The sequence below is a fragment of the Symphalangus syndactylus genome, chromosome X (assembly GCF_028878055.3).
Source record: "Symphalangus syndactylus isolate Jambi chromosome X, NHGRI_mSymSyn1-v2.1_pri, whole genome shotgun sequence".
In the NCBI taxonomy this organism is placed as follows: domain Eukaryota; kingdom Metazoa; phylum Chordata; class Mammalia; order Primates; family Hylobatidae; genus Symphalangus; species Symphalangus syndactylus.
In genome coordinates this window covers 106,937,750-106,959,568 of record NC_072447.2, presented here as the reverse complement: position 1 = coordinate 106,959,568, position 21,819 = coordinate 106,937,750, and the positions used below count along the sequence as shown (strand labels likewise).

General features: G+C 42.7%; 1 protein-coding gene across 10 annotated transcripts in view; it reads right to left on the bottom strand.

Moving 5' to 3' along the window:
• Positions 1 to 452: 452 nt before the first annotated feature.
• Positions 453 to 21,819, bottom strand: part of GPRASP3 (G protein-coupled receptor associated sorting protein family member 3) — a 38,635-nt gene continuing 17,268 nt past the window's right edge. For 2 of the 10 annotated variants that reach the window (XM_055268468.2, XM_055268469.2), the window contains exons 2-3: positions 6,091 to 6,187; positions 453 to 5,315 (exon numbers count right to left, since the gene is read on the bottom strand). In XM_055268468.2, coding sequence (XP_055124443.1) covers positions 3,375 to 5,018 — 1,644 coding nt within the window. In that variant the 5' untranslated portion in view covers positions 5,019 to 5,315; positions 6,091 to 6,187 and the 3' untranslated portion in view covers positions 453 to 3,374. Of the gene's footprint in view, positions 5,316 to 6,090; positions 8,375 to 21,819 lie in introns of those variants that run through there. The other 8 variants (XM_063635208.1, XM_063635205.1, XM_055268472.2 and 5 more) reach the window with 8 other exon arrangements.

Below are 21,819 nucleotides of genomic sequence, written 5' to 3'. Positions count from 1 at the left end.
ACATCTAAGAGCTGGCCCAGCACTCACAGCTAGGACTTCATGTTCTCTCATTGAATTGAAACAATTTCACAGAACATTAACATCAGACCAGGCTACTCCATGAATGTCATGTATCAAGACAAAAGCAAGACTACTCTGTAATCATGTATTAACACAGAAAATCATTGTCCCAATTATAAAAATGATGAAATACCCACCCCCCCATTCTGGCTAATATTAGTGACTGCTGCTTCTTTACCCATCACAACTTTGGTCTTCCTCACCTATAGAATAAGATTTAAATACCAAATCATAGAATTACTCATGCTTCCCAAATCCTGTAAGTGTTCATCACCAGGGAACAGATTAAATAGCATGTAATACAACCACATAAAAGAATATATGCAGCTGCTAAAAAAGCATGTTGCATGAAAACTACACAATGCTGCTTAGAGAAATAAAGGAGACTTAAATAAGTGGAGAGAGATTTTATTTATGGGTCAGAAGATTCAATATTGTTAGATGTCATTCCAAAGATATGAAAGCCTATGTCCATAAAAACACTTGTACACAAATGCTCATAGCTGCTTTACTTATAATGGCCAAACTCTGAACAGCCCAAAGGTCCATCAACAAGTGAATGGATAAATAAACTGTGGTAAAGCCATATGGTGGAACACTACTTGGCAATAAAAAGCAATGAAATAGTGAGACACATGATATGGATGAATCTCAAATAATTACACTAAGTGAAATAAGCCAGATCCCCTCCCGACTAAAGAGTATATGCTGTATGAGTCCATTTATACACAATTACAGAAAATGAAAACAATTCTATTTTGTCAGAAAACGACCCACGTTTGCCTGGGTTAGGGGCACAGGGAGAGAGAGGAGGGAGGGATTACAAAGGGGCATTAAGAAGCTTTGGGGGAGGCTGGGCATGGTGGCTTATGCCTGTAATCCTGGCACTCAGGGAGACCAAGGTGGGTAGATCAGTTGAGACCAGGAGTTCAAGACCAGCCTGGCCAACATGGTGAAACCCTGTCTCTACTAAAAATACAAAAAATAAAAAAAAATTAGTTGGATGTGGTGGCATGCACCTGTAGTCCCAGCTGCTCAGGAGGCTAAGGCACGAGAATCACTTGAACCTGGGAAGCAGAGGTTGCAGTGGGCCGAGATTGCGCCACTGTATTCCAGCCTGGGTGACAGAGCAAGACTCTGTCTCAAAAAAAAAAAAAAAGTAGCTTTGGTGGGTGATGAATGTGTTTACAATTTTGATTGTGGTTATGGTTTTGTGTGTATATACATTCCAAAACTGATCACACTGTATACTTTCAACATGCAGCTTAATGTACGGCAATTATATTTCCATAAAGTTATTAGATAAAAAGCATGTGACAGATCTATATATACTAAGTTGAAAAGATTAACTGTTAAGAGGAAAAGGCAAGTCTCAATACTGTATTCCTATTTTTGCAAAAGAATGTGTATATTGTATGTTATGAGAATATGCAATAAAGGATTACAACACTATATACCAACTGTTAACATAGGAAAAATATTAAGTGATTCAAAAATATGTTGTAGAGGCATATTTATTGACATGCAAAGATGTTTACAGTATACAACTGGGGGGAAGCAAGTTACATTTACAGTATGATCTTGTTTTAGTTTCTTAACTGGCAGAAAATCTCAAAGCATATAACTCCATATTTTCACACATAGAAACTTTCATATCAGCTTAGACTAGGGATTATAATTCCCACCATGAGTCTTAGAGAACTCAGCCATAGCTTAAATGTCCTGGGAATGCTTTCTGGTCCATATCAACTTCCAAGAATCACTATCTTGTAGGTTGACACAGCAACCTCTTCTAGCTTTCCTGTTTTGTGTTGTTGAAGCTGCAATTCTGGGTCAAAATTTCTCTAATTAAGTCTATTTTGTAGTGTTAGCTGGTACAAATGCAGAAATGCCCAGGCTTGCCTACTAGTAAAAGATAAAGCCCCTTGGCCTTTCATATGACACACAGGAGAATAAATCATAAATGGTAAAAAAAAAAAAAAAAAAAATTAAGGTATGATTTCGCAAGGAGGAAAAAAGCAATTACCTTTTAAATTCAGGGTATAAAATGATTTCAGCTCTTTGGGAAAGAAAAAATACAAATGGATAGAAAAAGGTACAAAGGAGATCTAACAAGTTTCCCTTGCTGATGACTCCAAATCTACATCTTACTCGTTGAACAAAGTTTTGGGCTCCTACTATTTTCGACACTGCCAGATAAAATCCATCTATTTACCTCAGAATTTTCTCCTGACCTCCAGCCAGATGTAGCCAAATGTCTAATGGACACATGAATTTGGAGGAAGTTAAGAATTGTAACACCTGGCATGGACATGATCCATTGCAAAATTAAACCATTAAAACCAGTCTCTGAGCTTTGAAGGCCCCCCACCTCAAAATGTCCTTCAGGAAGACTGTAAAGCAGTGTGGTGGGATGGGTTCTGGTGTCAGACAAAACAGCTATGCCACCTGCCTGCTGTGGGAATCTAGGAAAAGGTATTTAACCTCTCTAATTCTCATTGGAGGGTACCCAGAATAATGAGTTCTAATAAAAATACAAGTAACTAGCTCACAAGATCACTGTGAGAAGAGGAAAAAAACTTGTAAAATATGGTGCCAACACAGTGTTTGACATAGAATAGGCACTCACAAAACGTTTCCTGCCTTCTCTTTTGTGAGATAACTTTGATGTAAACGAAACAGCCTAACAATTTAAGAGTTATGAATGTGGTAGCAAAATTAAAATTGAACAAATAATACATTTTGTCTGAGATTCTGAGTCATTTCTGTGTTGTAGAACGAGTATCTGATACAGCTGGAACAGGAGAAAAATAGTAGTTTCTCTTACATTAAATAGCCTATAGCAACTCCTGCCTCCTTTATGTAGAGTGCACACATTTGGCCATGAGCGTGCACGTGCACACACAGAGACACACACTCACACACACTCTCTCTCTAGGTACTGTTATCTTTGTGTGTGTGTGTATGCCTTACTTCTGTAACTAGATTACAAACTCAAGGATATTTTCTTTTTTGCCCTTTTAAGCCACAGATGTATCTAAGCAGATACTAATGAACAAGTTAGCTTACTTAAAACGAACTGGTTTGCTATCTTAAGTAAAATGTTAAAAATATGCCAATCTAGACAAGATAAAAATCAAACATTTTCAGCCCAAGGTATAATATTCATTTGATACTCCCAAAATAGTCTAGCTCAAACCTAGAGCCTGTCACAGGTGACTCTGTGTTAAAGATGCAGTGTATAATGTGTACACTGTAATGTACAGCCTGCTAGAGTTTGGAGATGGCTCAAAATGTTCTATCTCTGGCTCGTTTTACATTGTTTCAATAATCTCTTTAACTTCCCTGAAAATGGCCATGAGTGTATTATAACTCAAGTGATCAACAACTACAATTGAGCCTTTTCTGATATGCTCCTTTATGTTAATAAATATGGCCACACCACTAACAAGATTGGCTTTTGCCTCTTTCTGGTTAAAGATGAGTTTTAATGCTGCCAATGCCTTCATATTGATCATGTCTCTGGCTGCAGTTGGATTTTCAGACATATTTAAAAGTAGTTTCAAAACAAGATTTCTGGTTTTGCAATTTCCTGAGGACAGCAAATGGAAAAGCTCTGAAAAGTAATTGGCAACAATGTAGTGATGGACAAAATCAGTAGTCAGTTGTCCTAGTATCTTTAATCCAGATTGCTGTCCTGGTGAGTTCAAAGGAAATGACATGGTTTCTTTACACATATGCTTAACATGTAATTCAATTTTGCGTTGTCTCTCATCCCCAGAAGGAGGATTCAGAGTAATTACAGTCTTTTTTCTCATTTCAGGGGAAGGAAAACTGAGCAAGCTTTCAATAAGTGTCACTACACCTACTTCGTTAATAAACTCTTGGGCAAATGGGTGAACGTTATGGACACCCATTGCAATCCGTGCTATTTTATGAATAAGAGGATCAGTAGTTGACTTAAGTAAGCTAACAAGTTTTTCAAATTCCTCAGAATCCATATAGCATTCCATTTTGCAAGGACAAGCAAATGGCTTAATCCCATTTACCTCCCTGATCCTGATTTGATGTCTAATCTCATCTATGGTCTGGATGCAGGGGTCAGAATCAAAACGACACTCAGGGATAGCCTGTGAGCATGAGCGAGTGTTCCTAGAAGGGCGGCAAGCTGTTGCCACGGGCAAAGAACAGGCATTTTCTTCAGCGGAGGCCAGAACAATATATGAAGGAGGGCTTGCCTCAGATGGTGCCTGGGATCTAAATCCTAACACAGCTGGAGTTACAGCAGGGGCATTGGGCCAGATAGTTACCTCAGACCAGTCCTTGGGCCTATTTTTTTCATTAATTTCATACACAGGCTGAGGCTTAACTATCCTGCTCACAGGTTTAGGATTAGGGTCAAAACTAGTATCATCTCCTTCCCAAAACCAGTTCCCAATAACATTCTCTTCCTCCTCCTCCTCAGCCCCTGACCTAGGTTTGCAATCGGCTCCAGCCGCAGGCTCCAACTCCTCAGCACAGACCTGGGCACCAATTTCAGGTTTATCATTCTTAGTGCTGGAACTATTACCAGTCTCTTCTCCATTCCAGAACCAGGAATTGATAGTGGCCTCTTCCCCAGCCCAGAACCAGGCATCAGTACCAGTCTCATTTTTACATGTGGAGCTGGTGGACTCATTCCCAGCCTTGGGACTGAAATCTCCCATGGCTTTGCCCAGAGTCTTAGGCTCTGACAGAGCTCCTTCCTTTGTCTCAGCAACAACCTTGTTCTTAGACACTGCCTTCATCTCTGCTACTGCATCTGTCTTAGACCTTGTCTTGGCTTTTGCTTTGGCCCTAGTCTTGGCTACAGGCCTAACAACACCAGTAGTCTCCCTCTCTGCTCCAGCTTTAGCTTGTATAGCAGCCTTTTTTTCAGTTTTGGCCTGGGCTCTTGTCTTATTCTTAGTCCCAGTCATGGTTGAAGCCCAGTTATATGGCCCTGTCCAGTCTTGGCCTTGGTTCTCAATGTGTCCTAGGTCGAAGTCTTAACACTCTTTCACTGGGTCAGGGAAAAACTTGGTAGCAAGAATTAGAGTCAACTATCAGTTCTGCAGTCACAAAGTTCTCTTTCCAAACATACAGCCTCTGTCAATGATACAGAGGGCAGAGGCACGCTCGGGCTGGGGGAGAATGATTGTTCCCAAGTGCAGACCTGCTGAAGGTGATGGTCTTCCAACAATCCAAAGCCACCACAGCCACCAGTGGAGATGGACCTGAGGTTGAAGAAAGAAACTGGCTTTGAGTCTTGTCCAACTGTGCTTCTCTATGCAAACAGCCACACAGAAGGACATAGGAGAGTAGAAATGAATTGTGTAGAAGTGGATTAATAAAAAAACTCTGCTACTTAATTTTATACCTTGCACACTGCCACTAATGCTCAACAATGTCCTGCCCAAGCACTGTCATTCTTTTACTCCGCATCAAACAGGAACAAAGATGGCAGGTAAGCTTGCTGAGAGCGAGAAAGGCTAAAGGAGTGCCCAGTCTCTTTGGACCCATGCTAGTAGGTCCACCACTAAAATATATACCACTAGACCTCATAGGTGTATTCAGACAGCACTCACACCAACCTGCACTGATCTAATGCAATTTTTCCTCCTTCCCTGTTTGCAGTGTTGATATGCCCTATAGTTAACTCATGGGCAGGCCTATGGACAAAAATACAGATGGGATTGGAGTTCTGAGTATTTGGTTGACAGACCTACACTCTAATCTCTGCCTTTCCAAATCTAGGGCTTTGGTTATATAACACTTCTGGCCTCCTAGTACTCCTTGTGGCTTATCTTCCCATTTCCTGCCCCAATATCTACCAATTACCTCATAGGCATAATCCTGGCTCACCCCACCCCATCACTTGTACACAAATGTGAGGTCAGAGGTGACTAGAAAGCTGGAAGACAGTGGCGCCAAGATATGATCTGGTCTAACCCACTTGGCAACAGCCTTTCCATAACCCCAATCAATGGGGGTGCTCACACATAAACCTACCTTGAATCCAAATGAATAGTTTTTGTTCTCTTTCTTAATTAACTTCCAAGTGAACAGCTACATACAGATCTCTACTGGAACCTAGAAAGGAACAGACCTAAGGATAGAAAGGAAGGCAGAGGAAAGAAAACAGAAGAGACTAAGATGACCTAATGCCCATAACAAGGGTTATAACATATGATTTTGAATATTCAAGGCTATGTTAAATGTCTCCCATCTGTCTGCTCTTCCTCAATGATTCCCTAATCACCCCAAGACCTGCAGCCTGATTACACCTCCTGCCAACTTTGAAGTCAGTCATTTTCCCAATAGAAGTTACAGCTCCTTTCCTGAACAAAAAATATGAGGTGCAGAAATAGGTAGTGGAACATAGGCAATTGTACTTACAAGGCAGGCAGGGAACATAATGGAGACTGTTATTTTAATACCATCTGTGCATGTCCCTCCCCTTCCCCATGCATACTTAGATCCTACTTTATTCACCACCTATGTCAGCCTGCTCATACAGCACGGGTTCTCAGGAGATGCTATCCTTCCCACCAAAGAAGAGTCACGCCCTACAAAAAGAAGGCGGAGCAATTAGCAAAAAATAACCCCAAGAGACTATGTTAACAATGGTAGAAAAATAGCAGGTTAATGGACAGATTCCCAGAATTCGGATTCTAACACCTCCTTTTTGAGAATCAGAAACTAAGTAAATAAAGTCTCCCAACTCTCATAGCTCCTCAGATATCCACCATCAGAAATGCCATGAATTCTTCTGTGGGACTATTTCTGTACCAAAATGATAGAGTCTGTGAGGAGTGGCTGGAGATGGAGTTTTGGTTTCCAGAACCATAAATTGAAGAAGCAGACTGACTTCAAATGTTCTAAATTGACCCCTTCAAAAAGATTTCCCCTCTACTCGGAACCCACATTCTCACACATCATTACATTACTTAAAGTGGATCAGCATGTTGAGAAAACAGATCCTGAACAAGAAAGGTGGAAAAATACTACCGTGTTATTTACATGGACCACTGTTGTGAAATTCGACCAAGTCCACACCCTATTTGCTTGCACAAAACTGGATGTGGGGATCTAAATATGTAAGGCAATAAAACAGTGCGGTATTAAAAGGCAGTTAAACATTTCATTTTAGTGTCTTCATAATTTACCCACTCAAAGTTCCACTTTTGGAGAACCCAACAGACCTACCACGCAGGCAGGAGACTTTGACAACCACCTGGAGCCTGTGGGAAGGGACAGCACCCAAGACACAGGGTCCCACAGGCCCCTTTCCGGAATCAGGGCCCCAAGTAGCGAACGCGGCCCACCTCTCGTGGGCTGGGCACAGAGCTGGGACGCCGGCCCCCACCGACCTTCCCGGGCGCCCCCCACAATGGCTCCCGCTCCGCCATTTCTCCCGCAGGAGCTCCCCCACAGCCCTTTCCGGGCACAGACACCGTAGAGGGCGGGGCGCCTGCGCCTGCAAAGCTGGCTGGGAAGCGGTCAGCGCGGTTCTCCTCCAGACGATCTGACGGTGCCTCTCAAGCCAGCCCCTCGGCCCTTGGCCTGGCCTGGCCCGGCCTGCACCGGTCACCGCCTCCCAATCGCCAGGGGTCTCGGGCACTGCGCACCTCTCTCCGGCGCCCGACTCCGACCGGATCGTCTCCTCCTTGCCAGGCTGTCAGGGTCGGCGGGGCAGGCTGCCAGTCGGTCCACCCTGGCGGACCACCCCAACCTCACGCACCTCCACTTGCCTTCAGAGGCCCAGGGCCCAGGTCGTCGACCTCCCCCTCCTCTCCTCAGCTCTCCTCTGGCGGCTCCTCACTTGGATTCTCACCGCTTTCCCCGCGATCCGAATGGCAAAGACGCGTCCCGCCCCCGACGCCTCTGCACCAAACTGGGCAGGGGCTGCGCAGGATTCTGCAAACACCGCTCTCCGCGAGGGTGTCGGGAAGTGGGGCGGAGGGATACGGCGCGAAAGTGCTCGGCGCCCCTTCCCAGGCCCACCTTAGTTCCGACCCAGAGGTGGGCGGGGCCATGACGAGCCCCAGCCTGGGCCTGCGGGTTGGCAACAGGCTGCCTCAGGAGGACCCCGCGGACCCTAACGTGGCGACCACCACCACATTTCTGGCGTTGCTATAATATATGGGACCGGCGGGCGGCTGGGGGCCCGGGCAGAGGACAGGATCAGGAGGTTGGGAAGAGCAGTGCTGGAGAGAGCAGCGGATGGATACCAAACCGCCCCTTGGTGTGTCTGCACCCCCACCCCAACGACCCAACCAGGGACTGCTGGGTGTCTGCCCCCTCCCTCTCCCCAGCCCTCTCACCCTCCTTCCTGGATGCTAATGGGAGAGGGGGTGTCAGCACTGCAGTCTGGGAGGGGTGAGGCGATTTCAGGCCAGACAGGCCTGGGCCTCTAGGGTGGTCCTCTTGTACGCTTCTTTCCCAGCTTCATGGAGCCACGCAGGGTAGGAAGGTACACCTGCTCTTAAGTGAATTCTGGGGCAGGGGGCTCCCATCAAGGCCTCATCACTGCCCCTCTTCTAACAGAAGGTAGACCTAGACCTCTAACCCTAGGAAACCAACCACTGGTCTGTACCAGACTCATTTCTTTCTGCCACACCGCTTTTTCTCATTTCAAATGGTGGCTCAAGTTGGTATTGTGCCGTCCCCACAGTTGCCCCCAAAAGAGGGCCTTTCCCTGTCAGGACCCGCAGGAGCTCATAACAGTCCTCTCTCTTTGATGGCACCAGGTAGGGATGGTCTTGGCGCCTCTCCACTGTTCTGTGAGGAGAGGGGCCCACTATTCGCGCACTTCCTCAAGGCAGATGCCAGATCCCAGCTGCACTCCTCAATTCCTCCTTTTCTCCCAGCCTTGCACCCTGCCTAATGCATGCATGTGCTTTTTTCTTCTGAATATATATATATATATATATATATATTTTTTTTACTCTCCCTTCCAAGCGATGGGGAGTTTGAGTTGTTAGACTGGAAGTTCCCTGAATGAAAGTACCCTTTTGGTATTGTTCACCACTGTGTTCTCAGCACATTGTAGACGGTATTATCAGTCAAGGGTTGAAGGAGGTGAGGGGCTACTGAGTCATGACAATTCTATGGTACCCTCTGTGGTTTGCAGATCAATGCTAATTCATAGGTGTGTCTTTGCTGCCTGTAACCCCAGGGCTTAGCCCAGAGTATGCCACCCACAGCTGCTCTCTGTATGGTTTTTCAGTGTTGGAAGGGAGCAAGAGAGGAAGACAGAGATTGTGAAGCAAATCCTGAAAGTACCAATACCTATATTTTAAAATATAGAGCACAAAGAGGCAGAAAAATATGATCATTTTCCTGGTCATTTGTATTCCTTTTGTGGATGCCTCAATCTGGCACACCAATATATGTGACTTAGGAGATACTAGTCATACTAAGAGAAACAGGAGTTTCAATTGCATGTCACACTACTTTTTGATGAATCACTTTAGGATATGATTCTTAACATTTGTGTGTTCTTATTGGCTTTGTCCTTTAAGCTTAATAGTATTAAAACTTTAACACATTGTCTTAAATATGAAGGACATAGGCCTGAAGATTCTGATGTGAGAGTTTTCTTTCTCCAGTATAATGCTTTAAGTAAATATATGCAAGAATATTAAAATACATAATTTCTTTTAATAGCAATTAGTTGTAAATAATGTAAATGAAACCACCTTTGCATAAATTATAACAATGGGAAAATTATGGCAGTGAAGGAGATCTGATCTGGCTAACACCTGTCTTGCCTTTGGCCTTCAAGCTGCCCTTAATTATTCCCGGGCTTATAAGATAACTTTGGGAGACATTTACTTTACAGTTTAAATGATAATAGCCATTCCCCAAAACTTAACCAAATGCCTTTGTAAAGCTAATAATGAAACCACCAGGCTAGGAGGATGGAGGAGGCTGAGTCCTGCTAAGGTGTAGACATAAAGGATTGACAGCCGTTATTCTGGAGGTTACAACATATGCAACTTCCCCAATTATTCCTGCAGGTAACATCACTATTGTAGAAGCTAAGATTGGCCTTTTGAGGTATCTTTTCAGATTTCTTGCATGTCTGGCTCCACCTCGACCCACCAACTGCTCCTGAGGCCCCATCCAGAAGTGACTCAGCACATAGGAGGACCATTTCCCACACCCCTATAATTGCACCCCCAACCAGTCAGCACCAAGTACCCATTGCCTAGCCACCCCCATGACCTCCCCCAAACTACCTTTGAAAAACCCTAGCCCCCAAATTCTTCAGGAGATTAAGACAGGACTCCATCTCCCATTTGGCATGGCCAGCACCACATCAATTAAACTCTTTCTTTACTGCAATGCCATGGTCTCCTTGAATTGATTTTGTTTGTGCAGCTGGCAGGAAGAACCCATCGGGCGGTTACATAAATGACCATCAATAGGGAAAGGATTAAACTGAGTATGATAAATTTATTTTATAAAGTACTATTCTACCCTACTATGATATCAAAAAGAAGTAGCTCTATATATACCAAAATGGAAATAACTCAAAATACAAAGTGAAAATGCAAGTTGTACAATAATACATATGGTTTATGGAAAGTGTGCATTATAAGTATATGTCTATTGCGAAAGGAAAATAAATCTCAGGATCCTAAAATTGCTAAGCCAAAGGGAAAAGTCAAGCTGGGAACTGCATAGGGCAAATCTGCCTCCCATTCTATTCCTAAAAAAGATAGTTACTAAGATAAAAAAAAAAAAAAGCTACATACATCCCTCACCATTTTTCCACAAGGAAATTCCCTGTGGACAAAGGACAGACAGAGCTCAAAGCCACCCCTCTGCTCACTGAGATAAATGCATATGTGATTGCCTCCTTTGGAGAGGCTAATCAGAAACTCAAAAGAATACAACCATTTGTCTCTTATCTACCTTTGACCTGGAAGCCGCCTCCCCTCTTGGAGTTGTCCTGCCTTTCTGGACAGAACCAATGTGCATCTTACATGTATTAATGTCTCATCTCTCCCTAAAATTTACAAAACCAAGCTGTGCCCCGACCACAATGGGCACATGTTGTCAAGACCTCTTGAGGCTGTGTCACAGAAGCATCCTTAACCTTGACAAAATAAACTTCCTCAATTGACTGAGACCTGTCTCAGATATTTGGGGTTCATATTTTGGTAACCACAAAGGGATTCTGAGTGGAGGTGCTCCTGACCTTCACGAATCTCCTATGGGTGCTTGGTACCAGCTTGAGCTATCTTTATGGCTCAAACCAACAGGACAACTTGCAGAGGCCTGGAAGCCCCCCTCCAGAGAATCCCTGATCTCCCAAAATTTGGTAGAGAACTAAAGTTTAGTTTGCTGTACAACTCCTTTATTTTTTTGGAGTTTTACTTGCTTCCAACAAGGAAGGCAGGGTCTGCAAAGTATCTCAAGTACTGATCTTAGGTTTTGCAACAGTGATGTTATTCCCAGGAGCAATTTGGGGAGGTTCAAACTCTTGCAGCCGGAGGCTGTATGGCCCCTACACCATAATTTTTAATCTTGTAGCTAATGTGTTAGGCCTACAAAGGCAGACTGGTCCCCTGGCAAGAAGGTCGCCCCCGACACCCCGCCCAGGACTGGTAAAGGGCTATTATCAATTTTGTTTCAGAGTTAAACTATAAACTAAATTCCTTCCCAAGGTTAGTTTGGCCTACACCCAGGAATGAACAAGGACAGCTTAAAGTTTGGAAGCAAGATGGAGTTGGTAAGGTCTGATCTCTTTCACTGTCATAATTTCATCAGCTATAATTTTTGCAAAGGTGGTTTCATTAGCACACTGAGATGGACAAGAATGATGAGGGCAATAGCAAGCATCCCTTCATTTATTCCTTCTCCAGTGCCCTTTCTTTCTATAAATTTCTGACCTATATTACTGTACCTTTTCCCTGAAGAACTTCTTTTTAACATCTCTTGCAGGGCAGGTCTGCTGGTAATGAATATCCTCAGTTCTTGTTTGTCTGAGAAATTATTTCTCTTTCATGTTTAAAGATAATTTTACTAATCACAGAGGTCTAGGTTGGTAGTATTTCTTTCAATATTTTAAATATTACAGCCCACTCTCTTCTTCTTTTTTTTTTTTTTTTACAGTATTTTCTCTTTGTCTTTCTTCAGTTTGCATATGATATGCCTATGTTACAGGGAGTTAGACAGGCATGATTGGGGCAGAAGAGGGCTCTCCCCCCACCCACTAGGACTGTCAGAAGATGATTTAGCAATTATTGCATTGCCTCTCTAAAATTGAAAAATTGGCAGTTGGTGCCAGGGAGAGGCCATTTCCTAATGGCCCACACCTATTGCACTAAAGTGTTAATTGAATGCAGGCACGAGGGTGAAGCAACTTCCCAGGCATATGCATTAAGAGATAAAATAGCAGAGTATGACCTTCTGGGAGCACTCCACTGGAAAAGGAAAGAAAGCCTCAGATGGGCATGCATATAACTTTCCAAATACACTGTGCATGCTCACTTCCTAAGGATAAGGAGGGCACCTCGCATGCAGGCAGCCCACACTAACAGAAGCATCATGGGAAAGGGGCCAGCCTATAAAGTCCTAGGATCGAGATTAAACAGTGCACTTGTCCTTCAAGTCGCCCGCTTGGGTCTCTTTCAAGCATGCTTTCCTTTCCATCCTGTTCTAAAGCCTTTTAAAATAAACTTCCACTCTTGCTCTGAAACTTGCCCTGGTCTCTTTTTCTGCCTTATGCTCCTCAGTCAAATTCTTTCTTCTGAGGAGGCAAGAATTGAGGTTGCTGCAGACCCATACAGATTCACCAGTGGTAACTCGGACACTTGTTACCCTTAACATATTAGGTACCATGAGACTCGGTTATTTGCCACCGGTAACATATTGGCCATGTGACTCAGATGTTAAGAGATATCTATGCCTTGCCTTCTTTGGTTGGAGGCATCCAACCCCTGTGTGCAGTTTTTTCTTTTCTTTTTCTTTTCTTTCTTTCCTTCCTTTCTTTCTTTTTCTTTTCTTTCTTTCCTTCCTTTCTTTCTTTTTCTTTTCTTCTCTTTTTCTTGTGATCAATTCTGCTATTAATGCATTCTTTAGTATGCAGCTCCAAAATTTCTGCCTGATTCTTTTTAATTATTTTCAATGTCTTTGTTAAATTTATCTGATAGAATTTTGAATTCCTTCTCTGTGGTATCCTGAATTTCATTAAGTTTCCTCAAAACAGCTATTTCAACTTCTCTGTCTGAAAGGTCACACATCTCTGTTTTTCCAAGATTGGTCGCTGGTGGCTTGTTTAATTTGTTTGGTGAGGTTATGCTTCCCTGGCTGCTCTTGATGCTTGTTGATGTTGGTTGGTTTTTGGACATTGAAAAGTTAGGTATTTATTGTACTCTTCACAATCTGGGAAAGGCTTTACAGGTATTTTAAGGGACTTGGGCCCCAAGCTCTATAACACTGTGGTTCTTGCAGACTCATGGAAGTAACATTTGTTGGTCTTGGTTAAGATTTGGAAGAATTCCCTGGATTACCAGGCAGAGACTCTTGTTCTCTTCCTTTACATTCTCCCAATCAATCAATCAATCAATCAATCTCTCTCTTTCTTTCTCTCCATAAGTGACTCTGCTTTCCGTGGCTGATTTCTCAGCTCACCCTAATGGGTGGCTTGCAGGGGTGGGAAGGACCTTAGAGTCAACACCAAGTAGGTCAGAAGGATGAAATGGCCCTCCTAGATAGGAGGCTCATGAGAGTGGTGAGGCTGAGGCCTAAAAACCATGCAATGTCTGGGATTTCCTCTGCTTTTTCTTTCCAACTAAAATTGGCTCTTTTCCAAAAATGTATACCACCCATTCTTCTGTTTTCTGTGTGTGTGTTCTAAAATGGCTTTTCACGCCCACCAGACCTTCTGCCTTGGGTGAAAGTCTGCTTCTTTGCTTTCACTTTGCATGCCACATGACTTCTAAAACACACACTCCCTATTATTCGTGCGCCCATGGCTCTCTGCATTTGTGCAGCAGCAAAGGCACAGGCTCCCTTGTGGATAATCCCCCAAGGTTTATATTTGTTTTTACTATCTCGGGTGACATTCCGTCTTTCCCCTGTCTGCTGGCATGTGGCCAGAACACTAATTGGAACTCCAGTGCTGCCGACTTCTTACAACTTATCATGTGCATTTTGTTCCTGTTATGCCCCAGCACTAAGTTTTCTGATGGCTTTTAAAAGCAGCTTGTCTGCCTGCATAGTGCTTCACTCTGGTCCTTTAAGGATCCCACCCTCTTGCTTTTTAAGCCACCACCACTTTGGGAGGAGGAGAAATTCTTACCCCAAGCCTCAAGTCCTCAGAGGTTACTGCTTTATGTTCAGAGGGCAAATAAACGTTACCCTCTTGAATACAAAGGCTCCTGTTTTCATGAGGATATGAAGGCTTTCCATGAGTATTCCTCTTGCTTCTTTCCACTTCCTCCTATAGCCTCCATTTCTCAAATTACTTCCATGCCCTTCTCAATGTGCATCAAGACTTTCAAGGTCATATTCTAAGGGAGGGGGGAGGGAAGTCCAGCCGCTGTGGCAGTTAACAGAGAAAACAGGCTTCTAAGAAAAAAGATAATTATTTTATTACTAAAATCCTCTGAGTGAGAGTCACTATAAGGCCATGGGAACAAGGATATAGGCTGGTCAAAGGCCACTGATGCAAGTGTGAAAGGAAAATATCTTGTGCCCTCAAAATCCTAGCTAAAGGGAACATTCAAGCTGGGCATATCTGCCTCCCATTCTATTCAAAGTCATCCCTCTGCTCACTCTGATAGAGGCTTATTCTGATTGCCTCCTTTGGAAAAGCTTATCAGAAACTCAAAAGAATGCAACCATTTGTCTCTCACCTACCTGTGACCTGGAAGCCCCCTCTCTGCTTCCAGTTGCCCCCACCATTCTGGACAGAACCAATGTACTTCTTACATATATTGATTGATATCTCATCTCTCCCTAAAATGTATAAAACCAAGCTGTGCCTCAACCACTTTAGGCACATGTCCTCAGGACTTCCTGAGGCTGTGTCACTGGCGTGTGTCCTCAACCTTGGCAAAATAAACTTTCTAAATTAACTGAGGCCTGTCTCAAATTTTCAGCATTCACGCAAGAGACCCATAGGACAGAGATGAAGGGTGGCCCAGGCTGACAGATTAGCAGTGGAACAGAAATGAAACACTGGGGGTTACACAGTAAGAACCAATTAATTCCAGAACCCCAGGAATGGACAGGGGCCCACGGTTCACTCCAGTATCTCCTCTATTCTCCAGCAGGTAATTGTGATGAGATGGGACCATGGATACACAGTAAAGACTGGTTAAGTCTGGAACCTAAAAAGGGTGGTCCTAGCCTAACAGATTACCATTGGAAAAAAGATGAAAGGCCAGGCAGGTACGCAGTCAGGACCAGTTAATTCTGGAACCCCAGGGATGGACAGGGGCTCACTGTTCACTCCAGTATCTCTTCTGTTCTCTGTTCTCAAGTGGGTAATTGTGATGAGATGGGACCATGGGTACATGGTAAAGAATGGTTAAGTCTAGAACCCAGGATGAGAGGGGATGCCCCATTTGGAATAATAGGAAGAAAGTGAGGACACCTTTTTCCCTTTTCCTCTTTTTCCTCCTCTGTTCTCTCTTCGCAAATGGCAGATGGGAATTGTGTCTCCATACCACAGGACTTGCCCCTTGGATGCATTCCCCCAAACTGGGAAAATTTTAATTTCCTCAAACCTTAAACTGCTTGGCTTAAAAAGAAACTGGGAAGCAATTACAAGAGTCAGCCTTGGAACCCCTGTGCAGGAGGTCCTCAGATTAGCTTCTTAAGTCTTTTATAACCCAGAGTAGAATAAAGAGAACAGGGCTAAGCCCGTTAGGTGGGGCAAATGGCATCCCCTCCCTCAAAACAAAAGATTCACACCACTTTATATTACTTAAGGGAACAATTGCCATTCTCCCACCTGTCCCTGGTAATGTCTAAAATAGCCCACACTTATTCAGACAAGCCCTAGCAAAAATCTGAGAAATCTCTTGAGAGGGGATAACTTCTACAGTATGTAGACAACCTCTTTATCTACTCTCCCTTCTCAGGACACACATGGCAACATGCAGTACAAACCTTAACTTTCTAACAGAAAATGACTTTTGTCTAGTTCAAAGTTGCCATGAAATGGAAAAAAGATGATTTTTCCTTGGTGTTGTGGCTTGGTCCCCAGGGTGCGGCAAGCAGGGTCGCTAGGGCTGCTCAGGGAAAGGGAACCCTGAAGCCAGCAGCCAGGCATGCTGGTAGAAGGGTAGGAATTCTTACCAGACTTCTGGCTTCTCTCTCTCTATGCAAACCAGTAGCAGGAATGGTGGAAATCAATGTATTCTCTGCCCCTCCATGAATGACTTCTGACTTCCCTTCTTGAATTTTCCTTTGTCGAAGCTACCTTTGTAGACTCTAAATCTTGTAAAAACTGCTTACCACCTCTTTGAAAATACCTCGTACACTCATGGATAAGTCATAACCTTAGTTAAGGCTTATTGGTTTCACCTGTGAGGTTACTTTTGGTAAAGTTCAAAAACCACAAGTATTGGCTGTTTGGCTAGGCTAAAGTCAAGTAATAAGAGATTTAAAAGGATTTTCTTAGGAACACTATGGTTAAAAGTCAGCTTAGTTAAAAGCAGATATCCAGGCTATACATATATTTAAAAGGCCTTTGTTTTTTTCTCTTCTTGAATCTTGTTTTTCTGAAGAAAAAAAGGTTTTTTGTTCTCAGTCAATTGAATTGCTTTTCTTATTTTGTCTTCTTGCCACTCTTAATGCACACATGAAAGGACCTAAGATAATTTCTAACAGCTTGGGACTCCTTGGGAAAATAAGAGGAGGTGCCACAGACCCCGTTTTGGGAAAAACCTCTGGTTTCCCCATGGAACCCCAGGAATTGAAAGTGGATAGATCCCTCTTAAAAATCTAAGGCTCTGTTTGCATTGCGTTACCTGCTTTTCACTTTTGGGAGTTTCAGAAATTACTTCACATTATGAAAGAACTTTGGTAATAACCAGGCAGGAAATATATGGATGGCTAATGGCAGTTATGGAGGAATACTTGCACGTTTGGGTCAGAGAAGCATGCTCTTGGCCACCTGGAAGGTACAGCAACATCCCCAGCCCCCAATGAGAGATAAGACTCCCATGGGGAATGGGCTGATTGGCATTGGATCATTTTGCAATGAAATGTATGGTAAAATCATTGTACTGTCTTGCTCCATAGCATCTCTCTTTTGGGGATCCAGGATCCACTATAACGATGTGACCCTTAATTTGGGGATCCCTTTTTGCCTTCCAGCTGTATCTGCTTATTAGGCTCTGGAAACTGTATGCTTTCTCCACTCTGTTCTTCCAAAGACTCCACCCTGAAGCCAATAATCCAATTAAGAAACAAAAAGTGGCAAATGAAAAATCTTACAACTACTGAATCTTCTATGTATTCATATGTGTCGTGTGTGATGTTTATATAAAAGAGCTCTAATTAATTGGTGTTAAAAAATAAATGCTTAAATATTGTCAGAAAATTTAAACTGTAATGCCTTTTAGTTCATGTGACCTAAATAATCTTTTGGAAATAAAGACAGTTTTAGGATTATTGGCAAAATAAAAATATCTTCAAAAATTTAGACATTTGGTCTAAATTATGCAAGTCAGATATTAGGTTTGCTAAATGCTTTAAGGTCATAAACTGATTCTTTGGCTTTTGAAAATTGTTCAACTTGCCTGCTTTACTGCTAGATAAAGCCTAACGACATGTGGAGTTAGCCATATCCCTGGCCATGCTGGAAAGAGCCCTTATCTGCACTTCTGCCTGGTGTCCTAGGCTCCAAATCTAGTACATAATTAAAATAGCTTACTAACCAGATTTTTCAGCAAAAGTTGCTAAGAGTCAACAGCGTAACATGTATTTGAAACTACTGAAGAAACAGTTTTACATGCAAGGTGTGCAAGGAAAGTAAAATGTGCATTTGGTAAAAGATTACAAGAAGGAATGGGAATGTGGATTTCTTGCCTAGTTTAGAGGGTTAAAGGATTATTTTAAGTTAGATAGGAAACATCTGAGGGTTTGAACAAGTTGTGGAAAGTTTGTGAAAAATATATTGCAAAAGAGATTCGGCCGGGCGCAGTGGCTCACGCCTGTAATCCCAGCACTTTGGAAGGCCGAGGTGGGCGGATCATGAGGTCAGGAGATCGAGACCATCCTGGCTAAAATGGTGAAACCCCCGTCTCTACTAAAAATACAAAAAAAAAAAATTAGCCAGGTGTGGTGGCAGGTGCCTGTAGTCCCAGCTACTTGGGAGGCTGAGGCAGAGAATTGCTTGAACCCGGGAGGCGGAGCTTGCAGTGAGCTGAGATGGCGCCACTGCACTTCAGCCTGGGCGACAGAGCAAGATGTCGTCTCAAAAAAAAAAAAAAAACAAAAGAGAGATTCTGTGTGGAAACATATTGGCTAAAGTTAAAGGGGTATTATACAATTTTTCCATAAGTTGAACATTGGAATAAAGGCACAACAGAGTTTTCTTGGAGCACTGATCTGCTCTTTAACAAAAGAAGTTGTAAAGTGTTATAAAAGGTTTATGAGAATCTTACTTTATGGTCAGACATTAAAATTAGATTTGTCTATAACATTTTATTAAGAATTCGGTTTGACACTAATGCAAAGGTGAAATTTAGCTCTCTTGAACAAGATTTTCGTGTAATATTAAAAAATAATGAAAGATTTTTGTTTGCCTTTCAAATAAACTATAGGTTGGCTAAGTGAATGACTTATGGTGACCTGGGATTTTATTTTATAATATCAAGTGTTTAAAATCTTTGATATTTGACAAACTTTCCAAAATTAAATTATAAATCATGTCTATTTCTGACCTAATTAATATTTTAGATATCAGGTCCTCTAAAGTCCAAAAATGACATAGTTGGCTTATTTGGTATAAGGAAGCATTGTCAAATATGAAATTGTATTTGGCTTTCTTTGGGCTGTATTTGCATAAATATGTTATTAATATGTGTTCCAAAATTATGAGACTCTGATATAACTTAGTGGGTATTATTAATAATTAGAACTGCTATGTAAAATTCTTGTGTGCCACAGAGGTAAGAAATTTCCTTGTCAATGTGTCTTTAACTGTGGCTGCCCTTGGACTTTTCATCATCCACAGACAATTGTCTTTTTTTTTTTTGAGACAGAGTCTCACTCTGTTGCCCAGGCTGGAGTGCAGTAGCCCAATCTCGGCTCACTGCAACCTCTGTCTCTCAGGTTCTAGTGATTCTGCTTCCTCAGCCTCCTGAGTAGCTGGGACTACAGGCATCTGCCACCACGCCTGGCTAATTTTTGTATTTTTAGTAGAGACGGGGTTTCGCCATATTGGCCAGGCTGGTCTCAAACTCCTGACCTTGTGATCCGCCTGCCTTGGCCTCCCAAAGTGCTGGGATTTCAGGCGTGAGCCACCATGCCTGGCCTGTCTTGTTTTGATCCTCTTTAAATGGTGTTTTATAATCAGCTATAGAACTGACAGGTGTTCCTGAATGCAAGTTTCTGGTAACTTTGGAGATTTTGACTGTCAGGCCTCTGAGCCCAAGCTAAGCCATCATATCCCCTGTGACCTGCAGGTATACATCCAGATGGCCTGAAGTAACTGAAGAATCACAAGAGAAGTGAAAATGGCTGGTCCCTGCCTTAACTGATGACATTACCTTATGAAATTCCTTCTCCTGGCTCATCCTGGCTCAAAAGCCCCCTCACTGAGAACCTTGTAACCCCCGCCCCTGCCAGCCAGAGAACAACCCCCTTTGACTGTAATTTTCCTTTACCTACCCAAGTCCTATAAAACAGCTCCACCCCTATCTCCCTTCTCTGACTCTCTTTTCGGACTCAGCTCGCCTGCACCCAGGTGAAATAAACAGCCTTGTTGCTCACACAAAGCCTGTTTGGTGGTCTCTTCACACGGATGCCAGTGAAAGTGACATTAAAATAAAGGAAAAAAATACCTTTCAGGACTTTCATGGAGAGCTGAAATGTTCATGAATATCAAGCAGAACAGGGGTTAACTGAATGGACAAAACTAATAAAAGACTGAAGTCATCTTTTTTTTAACATTTTGCTTAAAATGTTGCTGATCCTTTATTTTTCAGATTCAAGAAAACTTTTCTTTTGAGTTATTTACAGCTTTTTTTTTTTTTTATTATACTTTAGGGTTTTAGGGTACATGTTGTGCACAATGTGCAGGTTTGTTACATATGTATCCATGTGCCATGTTGATTTCCTGCACCCATTAACTCGTCATTTAGCATTAGGTGTATCTCCTAATGCTGTCCCTCCCCCCTCCCCCCACCCCACAACAGTCCCCGGAGCGTGATGTTCCCCTTCCTGTGTCCATGAGTTCTCATTGTTCAATTCCCACCTATGAGTGAGAACATGCGGTGTTTGGTTTTTTGTCCTTGCGATAGTTTACTGAGAATGATGTTTTCCAGTTTCATCCATGTCCCTACAAAGGACACGAACTCATCATTTTTTATGGCTGCATAGTATTCCATGGTGTATATGTGCCACCTTTTCTTAATCCAGTCTATCGTTGTTGGACATTTGGGTTGGTTCCAACTCTTTGCTATTGTGAATAGTGCCGCAATAAACATACGTGTGCATGTGTCTTTATAGCAGCATGATTTATAGTCCTTTGGGTATATACCCAGTAATGGGATGGCTGGGTCAAATGGTATTTCTAGTTCTAGATCCCTGAGGAATCGCCACACTGACTTCCACAATGGTTGAACTAGTTTACAGTCCCACCAACAGTGTAAAAGTGTTCCTATTTCTCCACATCCTCTCCAGCACCTGTTGTTTCCTGATTTTTTAATGATGGCCATTCTAACTGGTGTGAGATGGTATCTCACTGTGGTTTTGATTTGCATTTCTCTGATGGCCAGTGATGATGAGCATTTCTTCATGTGTTTTTTGGCTGCATAAATGTCTTCTTTTGAGAAGTGTCTGTTCATGTCCTCTGCCCACTTTTTGATGGGGTTGTTTGTTTTTTTCTTGTAAATTTGTTTGAGTTCATTGTAGATTCTGGATATCAGCCCTTTGTCAGATGAGTAGGTTGCAAAAATTTTCTCCCATTGTGTAGGTTGCCTGTTCACTCTGATGGTAGTTTCTTTTGCTGTGCAGAAGCTCTTTAGTTTAATGAGATCCCATTTGTCGATTTTGGCTTTTGTTGCCATTGCTTTTGGTGTTTTAGACATGAAGTCCTTGCCCACGCCTATGTCCTGAATGGTATTGCCTAGGTTTTCTTGTAGGATTTTAATGGTTTTAGGTCTAACATTTAAGTCTTTAATCCATCTTGAATTAATTTTTGTATAAGGTGTAAGGAAGGGATCCAGTTGCAGCTTTCTACATATGGCTAGCCAGTTTTCCCAGCACCATTTATTAAATAGGGAATCCTTTCCCCATTGCTTGTTTTTGTCAGGTTTGTCAAAGATCAGATAGTTGTAGCTATGCGGCATCATTTCTGAGGGCTCTGTTCTGTTCCATTGATCTATGTCTGTGTTGTGGTACCAGTACCATGCTGTTTTGGTTACTGTAGCCTTGTAGTAGAGTTTAAAGTCAGGTAGCGTGATGCCTCCAGCTTTGTTCTTTTGGCTTAGGATTGACTTGGCGATGCGGGCTCTTTTTTGGTTCCATATGAACTTTAAA